This window comes from Hippocampus comes, unplaced genomic scaffold (genome assembly GCF_001891065.2).
Source record: "Hippocampus comes isolate QL1 unplaced genomic scaffold, H_comes_QL1_v1.1 scaffold39, whole genome shotgun sequence".
Lineage (NCBI taxonomy): Eukaryota > Metazoa > Chordata > Actinopteri > Syngnathiformes > Syngnathidae > Hippocampus > Hippocampus comes.
Window position 1 is genome coordinate 798,775 of NW_017842054.1, and position 9,764 is coordinate 808,538.

Consider the following 9,764-nt stretch of genomic DNA (forward strand, 5'->3'; position numbering starts at 1 on the left):
CGCCGCCGCCGCCGCCGCCGCCGGCCGAGCCGAGCAGCAGCGCCGGGCTGGGCGAAGGGCGGTGGTCCGGCGTGCCCGCGGGCGTTTTGTCGTCGTCCGAGCTGCCCAAAAGAGTTTTAGTTCCGTTCAGCGACGAAGTCAGCGCATTGCCGCCGCCGCCGTTATTGTTGTTGTTGTTGTTGGAGTTTTCATTGTTCTCCCTGCGAACACGCAAAACGGCGTCAACGTTTCCAAATGACACACTCCAAATACTACCGAAAATATTGAACATATCACCAGAGCTATTCCAGGTCACAACAGCAATAATAATAATAATACGCCCGAGCTCAACGAAACAAACAAAAAAATAAATAAAATAAAATGGAGAGACACACAATCAGCTTCCCATGTGACCAAGCGTGAACGGCACCAATCCAAATGACTCCACATTTCCAATCCTTCGTTTTGAACACACCGAAATAAAGGCCACGGTGTGACCGCGCGTGCAAATTCATTCAAAGGAAAAGTTACTCTTCCAAATGAAATACGTGCAAGCTGTTAAAGATTTTATGACGGAAACGATTTTTTTTACCACGTTGCATTTGGGGCTAGGGGACGGGGGTCCTTAATTCGGATGAATGAATTCGAACATGTACGAGATTTTGCATCATCCAAATGTGGCCAACCAACGTGTATTATTTGATTATTTTGGAGGGGGGGGGGGAGAGACAGAGCGTTGAGATTGACGTCACTTTACCATATTCAAAACACGTGTCATCGATGTACAAGATTAAATGAAGCACACCCCTCACTGTTAAAAAAAAAAAAAAAAAAAAAAAGTCGCGTGCAGTCCAAACTTGGAGTTCACCAACTTGAATCCAGTTTGAAAGGGGCCAATTTCGTTTGAAGGCTGCCTGTTGTGAAAATGGGCAAACGAGCGTTTGCAGAACTGCTGTGCCTTCTGTTGCTTCTGTTGCCCCCTCCCAAAAAAAACCAAAATAAATAAAGAAAAATAATAAAATAAAATGACGAACGATATCAAGAAAAACAACTCATCAACAACTTGCTTGTACTGTTCCCATAAATGTCAACCATTTAAGATTTGAAAGTTTTTCCAACTTCATACACTGTTTTTGCACCCCCCCCCCCCCAAACAAAAACACAAACTGTGTTTTTGTTTTTACACGAACCCTCTTGAAAACAATTGCGTTTTGCCTTTGTGAGCGCTACACACCTTTACAAATTCTGTCAGTTTGTACAACCTGGGCAAAAGTGTCAATGTCACGATGAAGGTGCACGGGTACAATACCCAGTTCAAAAAAGCGCAGTCGTTAAACCAAAAGAAAACAATCAGATGGCTCATTAATCGCTTTCTATAAAAAAAAACATTTAAAAAAAGCGAATGTTTCACACATTTTGTCAGGTGTGTAAATTTATTAGCTCCACTATTTTGGCTCCATGTTGCGAAAAGCCTCACACGATGTCCTTTTTTGGGCATTTGGATGTTTACATTCTTCTTTTTAGACGTTTTCATTTGGTGGCAAGTTTATTTTTTCTGCTGTGAAAATGTCTCCAATAAAGGAGCAAATTCTGCAGCTGGCTTTTTTTTTTTCCTCTTTCTGAGTGTGCGGGACGACGTGATTGATTTGCAGCTTTCAGCCTCGAATTAGTGGCCGGGGGCTGAAAGAAGACACCGAGCATGCGTGCGCGCAGCAAACACCTGACAGCAACTTGTCTTCTTCCACTTGGACGCGCGCGCACACCACTCGGAGTGTTTTTCTGCGTGCTCATCTGCGGCAAAATTCTGACCGATAGCGCCTGGAAAAAAAAAAAAGCCACGGCGGCACGTCACAACGGAGGTTATTTTGCACGAAACTTGGAGCATCCACCCGAGAGCGCGGCCTGCCATTTCGGCTTTCGTTCATTCACTTGAAACACTTGAAAAAGATCACAAGTAGGTCAAGTTTTTCGTCACTTAGGTCGCACCGCGACTTTTGACCCCGACAAAACATGTTTTTATTGACCGATCGCAACACACTGTTGTCGTGACGGCGTCGTCAAGCGTGACTTCATACGCATATTCACTTCGCTGTCGTCGGAGGTCAGATATTTTGACGCCGACGTCATTAGGCCTCTATCGTTTGCGTACATCCCAAGGATGCAACGCGCAGTGCTGCACGCGCAATGGAGAGAAAACGTGAACGTCGGGGTCTCAGAGGGAATCCCAAGTCAGATAGGGTTGAGTTAGCAGGAGTGGAATCCTGTTAATAAAATCACTAAGGCACACTGTTGCATTAATTAGACGAATGCAAATATGTTTTGGGTGTACATTATTATTATGTACAATAGTCAGAGTGCAAAACAAATTGCTCTGTGGAAGGGAAAAAAAAATAAAGGGTGGGAGTATGATTGAGATTTCTCTATGGCAGGGCTCTGAGAAGTTAAACCGGGAGCCCAACGTGTGGTTGGGGTAGGAATAAAAGTGGGGTTTGATCAATGCATGATGATTTTTTTCCCACCCAATATCTACATTTTATGGCTATTTATGATATGATATCTTTTAGGGGGGTTGAGTGGTTGCCTATATAATAAATGTTCGCTCTATCATGATCGATGTTCAACTGCTTTTACTGGAAGTGTTCAGTCAGGCCCCAGTTGTGGTTCACATGTCCCATCAAGAATCAAATATTGTTCCATTTGGTGTCTTGGTTGTTTTGCCCTCCACTATATCAACTTTAAGAGCCTTTTGTAGAGGCCCAATTCAAATGTGGAAAATCCACGTTGTCCACAAAAAAACCCAGAAACAAATGTCCAAATGAATAGCAGTCGGTCGCAAATGTTGAAAATAGATGAAGTTGTATTTTGAAGTTGAGGGCCCCACCCGGACTGAATTTTGCCGCGTCAATAGCGGACGAAGGGGCAATTTTCGGGCGCCGGCTCACCTCTCCTTGGCCTCGGCGGCGCGGTCCCGCTGGCGGCGGTTCTTGAACCAGTTGCTGACCTGCGTGGTGGTGAGTCCGGTGGCCTCGGCCAGCTCGCGCTTCTCGCGCGGGGACGGGTAGGGGTTGTGCGTGTACCACTCGCGCAGTACGCTGCGGCTCTTCTCCTTGAAGCAGTAGCTGGTCTCCTCGCCGTCCCAGATGGAGCGCGGCAGCGGGAACTTGCGGCGCACGCGGTACTTGCCCACGGCGCCCAGCGGCCGCCCGCGCAGCTTCTCCGCCTCGATGTAGTGCGCCTTGAGCCACAGCTGCTGCAGCTTGGGGTGGTTGTGCGCCGAGAACTGGTGGCTCTCCAGGATCTTGTAGAGCTCGCGGAAGTTGCCGCGGTGGAAGGCCACCACCGCCTTGGCCTTCAGCACGCTCTCGTTCTTGTGCAGGTGCTCGCAGGCCGGCAGCGACCACAGGAAGCGGCCCAGGCGCTCGATGTTGCCGCCCTGCTGCAGCACCTCGCACACGCACGCCACTTGCTCCTGCGTGAAGCCGAACGTCGGCAGCATGGACATGGTGACGCGCGGCGCTCGCGGCGGGGCAGGTCCCGCTCGCTCAGCGCGCCAGGCGACGCGACGCTCCGGCCATGGGAGGGTGGCCGCGGGGGCCCTGGGGGGGCTGGGGGACGTCAATGGAACCCCCCCCTCCGAGGTCGAGTCGCGCCTTCCTCCGAAGTTGGTGCGCAAAAGTTGGGACCGCCGCCGCTCTCGTCGTCCTCTCGCGCCTGCTGCTTCTCAGCGCTGGCGGCGGAGCTCCCTTTTAAAAATATTCTTCCAAGCTGGCAAACGCGCGCGGACGCGCAGCCTGATTGGTCGCTCGCTCGAGCCCGGGGACCAGACAATAGCCCGGCGTGGAATTATTCGCCATGGTGACGCTGTCACTCAAAACAACAAAAAAAAAAAAGTAACCTGACGCGCGCGGAGGTGGAGGTGGAGGTGGCCTTCTTCCCGGCCGACACGCCCACTGTTGGAAATACGACGCGCACACACACACTCAAGTCCGAAACACTTTGTTCTTTTCAAGTTGGAGAGGTTCACCTCACTTTGACGGACACCTGGAGGAGCCAAAGAGCGTCTGGTGACGGGTGCGCGCGCGACTCTTTTCGGAGCGAGCACAAATCAACCGGGACGACGGCTGCGCTCACTTGAAAAAAAAAAAAGACTGAACACAATCACAACGGTGCGTGTTTACCTAATATTCATTTACATGTTTTTTTCTCTGGGGAAGGGGGGGGGGGCGGGGGGTACCGTGAAAGACGCTGTTGGAGTTAGTTATAAGCGCGCGTGTTGTCCAAGTAAAGTTTGCTCTGATTTCGAAAAAGGCCCGCCCCTCCCGTTTACTTTTCCAAATGGGAAAATGTGACTTTTCCAAGTCATCTTCAAAATGTGTCAGCTGAGAGTGGCAAAGTGTCACCCAGATAGGAGCGCTGGCATCACTATGCTTCTCTTGAAATTCATTAACATTTTCTCATTAAATGCATCAGTTATATTTAAAAAAAAAAAAAAATTGGGGGGGACGGGGGGTGAATTTCACCAGGGCACAAATAACATAAAAGTGCCCCACCCCCCAAAAAAGGATATTAAATTTGGTAGAAAGTTAAAATTATGGATGATTTATTTTTGGTTTCCAACGTGTCAAAATGGTACAGAATAATTGGCAGATTGAACCTATTGTTCATCACCTCACATATTGCCATTTATAAATTACAATGAACGTGTAAATGCACAAATAATCCCAATATTGACGAAAAGAAGTGTGTAAAAACCCCCAGCGTGCTCACTGTTTAGGTGCTTCTACATGAGGGCGTTTTTATGTTGAATAAAGTGACTTTGGACAGTTGACAAATTGATGCCATTAAGAAGATGAATGATAGTAGGAAAACAAATGCCCTTCTTGCATGCGGAGGAAATCAAATATATTTGCTCTGACAGACTAAAAGAATAGGATTGTAATTATGACTGACTTCAGTTACAGTCGCGTGGTTTGGCGCTTTGTAATGAAAGCAGATCACAACATCAAGCGGACTTCTGCACTCCAGTCAAATAAAAAAAAAGAAATGAGCAAACGATCAGCTCCAATTGCAACAAAGACCAAGAAACAAATGAAGCAATTATCTATGGGACCAATTCAGAGGCATCAATGTCAGTCCAACACCATTGTGGGTAAATGACTATTTTTGTGTGTGCTGAATGGATGAGAAGAACGAGGATGCAAGTGTCCACGCGGCCAGAAAAAAACAAACAAACATGGGAATTAAAGTTCGGTCCACACACACACACACACACACACACACACACACACACACACACACACACACACACACACACACACACACACACACACACACACACACAATCCAAACTATTCATTCAATGAAAATCAATTAAAAAGACACAAATTTTCTGATGCAAATGTAAAGTCTGTAGATACCACTGGAATTGAAACTACCCCCTCACCCCCAAATAAAAAGCAACATGTTATCCTGTGACAACCTGCATCCATTTTAGCAAAACAAACGCCAGAAGAAAATCATACCCGATCAAATAGAGTTGACAATAAAATTAAAAGGGACAACGGTGCACACAATAATAATATGTCATTACATCGTATTATTTTTCAAGGGCTTTCCTATCCACGGAGTTGGAAAATTAGTTTTGCAATGTCTCTTCCTTATTGACTCGCATCAATCAAAATTTCAAAGATAAAAAAAAAAAAAAAAATTTGGTTCAAGGGAAACGTACGGCCCCTGCCAAAGACGGTGTGACGAATGCAACGGCGCACCCCAGAGTGCAATGCCGGGGCCCCTGACAGTGTTTGTAAACATTTCTTTGTCTCAGATGAAGCCTGATCAAAACTCTTCAGGAGGAATTATTCCCGCCGCTGATGAACGCAGCTCGCCTTTCCCCTAATCGGCCCGCCGCCTATTTTCACAACCTCCCTCCGCCGCGACCTTTCGCTAATTCGGCTGATTGCTGCAAGATGTCGCCGAGGCGTTCGTGAGATCGCGGGACTGGAGCGATGCTGGGAGACCCGCGGCAAGCGTTCCACCCGAGACGTGCGCCACGAGGGGGCTGATGAGGAACATTCTTGAAGGACGGGCGCTCCGTTATTAAAGCCAGCGGCTGGCCGTCCGTGCCGCTGAGCCGCACGGCAATCACGGCCCGGCCGATAATCGTTTGTTTACATCCATCCCGTTACCTCAGAGGAAGAGGAGGAGATGAATGCACTTTTGGACACTCAGACCCGATTAGGCATCTCCACATTGGCTGCTTTCAACACTCATGAACCTTCACCACCCCCCCAAAAAAAAAAAAAAAAAAAAAAAATAAATAAAAAAAAATATATATATATATATATATATATATATATATAATGTGAATTACTGAACAATTCTCTTCTATAGAAAACCAGTTTGGAATACACAGAGAAAAATGTCTTTAAAGTTGTATTTTTGTACACCACAATTAATTATTATTATTATTATTGTTACTATTTTACCAGCATGGCGGTTCTCCGATAAAACTACAATGAAATATATTTTTGATATGACACTGTGCAACAATTTTAAGTACAAAAAAAGTTGCACTGGAAAATTACTGGAGAAAGTTGAGTTGCTATGTCCAAATTACATCTCATTATTCGGTGGGGTTTTTTATTTTTTGATTTGGAGCATGCCTCTAGATTTTCCTATTGGTAATTTTTGTGATTATTTTGAGTTTGGAATTTGGTGATTTGGACTGTGTGATCATGCGGATTTGGAAATTTACAAAGTGCATTGCAAAATATGCGATAGAGTGGTGCCTTGAGATACACGTTCCATCCTAAAATCAACTTTCACCATTGAAATGAATGGTATTTATATTAATTCGTTCCAGCGGTCAACCGCCCAAAGGGTTTGGAACAACATTGTACTTTACAAAAACGGACAATAACGACATCGTCAAATATAATGTAAAGAATTTTTTTTTTTTTTTTTTGCCTCATTTCAACGGAGCTTGTGGTTCTTCACCTAAAATATGATTTCAATTGATTGGATGGTTCGGTCCATCTTCTGATCGGGTTGTCGTTTTTCTTCAGTTTGCTATGCCGTGATCAGCTCCAAAATCCCGATTGTGTCAATCTTTTTAAAAAGTCATTTGGTGACTCAATTCGTTACCTTCACCCTCCCTCCCTTTTGCTTTCGGGTGGGGACAACCTGCTTTGGAGATCCTCACCGGCTCAGATGAAAGTCCTGCTCGCTCAGCATCCAAGTGAGCGGAGGGCCGCGACGCGAAACCGGATCGCGATCAATAATTGCTTCTGATCTGGCTACATTGAAAGCAGCTTTTACTTGGCTTTCGGGAGGGGGGCGGGGGCGGGCCGGCGACATGCGGGACCAGTTAGCCGGCCGCCTTTGAAGGAGCAGAAAGAGACGAGCCGCCGCCGACGGCCGCAATGTTGTTGCAGCGGTGGCTACGAACCGGGGCGCGGGAACTTGTTTTGGAACGTTAGCGCGGCCGGCGAGGAGCGCCGATTGGATGTGTGGTTTTTCGCCGCCAGTTATTTCCTCTGAGCAAACACGCCACGGCCGGGCCAAAGGCTTCCCTCGCCGCTGATAATGAAAGCTCTGCGTCGGCGACGTGGAAGAAAGGCCGCTCGGGACGGGAGCAACGTATATTTCATGACATTTTTGGAGGGGGTGGCTCATATTAAAGATTTTTTTCTGGGGTCGCCAAAGTGTCTCCGATGACTTTGTGTGTGGACCTTAAATGGCGGGGACTGCAAAAGTGTGGTTGCGGCTGCCCCCTCCGGAGGGGGCTTGAGAGGTTTGATGGAAATGCTATCGGAGCGCTGGGGTTTTGCTTCATTTATTTTTGTCACACGCTTTGATCGTCATGACACGACTTGAGGGATTCAAATGGGGGGGGTGTTGTCTTGCCTGGGGGGTCTGGGAAAGCAGCGTGCGCCATTTTTTTTTTTTTTTTTTGTAGGGGTGTGTGTCAATTAAACATTTAGTGAAAGGCTTTGAGATTGTACATCATAGTCAAGCCCATACTGTGGACCCCAATTTCCAATTGGCATATTTGGATTCCAAAGTGGAACGATTGGATTGGATTGCGATTCTGTAGACAGCTCAGTTGGTGAGCGCAATGATCTCCTCGTTGTCATTTTACGTTCGGATGAACTTGTCAAAGGGGTGTTGCCGTCAAAGACAGACAGTAGCTCCCCGATGAAAGATGACTTGCTACGTATCTGCATCCACATATGCATGTACATGCATGTACATGGAGCTTGTTCACTTTAGACATCGTTTATAGAATCTCCATACTCTCCATGTTTCAGGCCTATTGTGTTGAGTCTGCTGCATCTTTTCATCCCGTCCCCTCATGCATCCTTCTTTCATTATTTTTTTTTACGGTGTTAGACATCAGGAAGGAATGACTTCAAAAGTGAGTGGCAGTAATTAGCGATGTGCTAATGCAAGACTTTGTACCCAGGCCCGCGCGCGAGAGTTTTTTTTTACGGCCCGCCGGCCGTTTTAGTTGAAACGCAGCCACGACCCGGTGTCACGGGCCACATGGCTGGAAATAGTCGTCCAACAGAGTCAGCCGCGCCGCCGACACTGTTGTGGGGAACCCGCGGAGGGAGACGGGCGCTCAGCCGCAGGGCGCTCTCGCATAAAGCGGCAGATGTTGGCTTTGGAAGCGCAAAGATGCCGCTTTGCTAACCTCAGCAGACCGCCACGGTGGCGCAGTTTGAGGCAGCGGCCGCATCGCGGGCACTCGCTGGCGTTTCAGATTCCTCTTGAGCAGACTTTGAAGTCATCGTTTTGCTCGTGCGGGGTGGACCTTGGCTCTCTTGCGCAAAGTCATCCGGGCTCGGCTTCGGCGCCCCCGTGAGCCGGATGATGCGAAGTGGCCGGTTTGGAAAAGAAGTCAAAGAAAAATGACGTCAAGCTTTGGAGCCAGCAAAAGTTCCGGCAAACGCCGCGCGGCGACGACGATGACTCGGTCTAATTCCATCACATCTTTCAGCCTCCTCCAAATGAAGGCGCGCTTTGGAAACTCAAGCCCTTTTCGATGCCCGCTAATTCTTCCTGATGCTATCAGCGCCTCGCGCCCGCGAGGCCGGCAGATGGCTAATCCGGTTGCGGCGTCTCATCGCGGGCCGCCGTCCTAACGAGGGAATAATTTCATAAGAGGGGCTCGGAGATTCATCACGGCTTGGAAACAGGCCACCGTAATAATAGACACGTTTGCTCCCCGCTTGGCTGCCAATGTGCTTTCATGTGCGGGTGTGTGTGTGTGTGTGTGTGTGTGTGTGCCAGTAGCAGGGAGGCCCAGCCAAGCTAATTGAAGGGTCATTAATGGAGAATTTACACCTTTGGGTCAGGTCAAAGCTAATCATTGCTCACCGCGCAGCTGCAGTCCCCACACAGCTGTTTCCCTCCAGACGCTCCGGCTTTATTTACACCTTTCTTTTGTCTCCGCCAGGCCACGATGAGGAGGCCCGCCACCAGAAGAGCGGGAGATGAAAATGAAACCCTCGTAAATTTGGGGAGGCGGCGGTAAAAATGTGGTAGCCGACCACATGGGGACATGGCCGCTCTGTGAAAAGATGAAATTATTTACTGCTCAGCTGGAAATCGCAGTCGAGCCTTCAACGAAATATACATCTATATATGTAGAGAAGTGGGGGGTGGGGGCGGGGGGGGCAGACTTCTTGAAGTTTGGAGCAGTTTATCATGTGCAGTTTCCTGCAGACGAAGCAGTGCCTCAGCGTCAGGCACACACACATACACACACACACACACACACA

At 47.9% G+C, this 9,764-nt stretch overlaps 1 protein-coding gene across 2 annotated transcripts in view; it reads right to left on the bottom strand.

The window, feature by feature from the left end:
- The window catches only part of six2a (SIX homeobox 2a), a 6,747-nt gene extending 3,148 nt beyond the window's left edge, over window positions 1-3,599 (bottom strand). Inside the window, exons 1-2 of one of the 2 annotated variants that reach the window (XM_019860419.1) lie at window positions 2,922-3,599; window positions 11-200 (exon numbers count right to left, since the gene is read on the bottom strand). In XM_019860419.1, the coding sequence (XP_019715978.1) occupies window positions 11-200; window positions 2,922-3,481 (750 nt within the window). In that variant the 5' untranslated portion in view covers window positions 3,482-3,599. Of the gene's footprint in view, window position 1; window positions 201-2,921 lie in introns of both variants that reach the window. The other variant, XM_019860420.1, reaches the window with a different exon arrangement.
- Window positions 3,600-9,764: the final 6,165 nt, after the last annotated feature.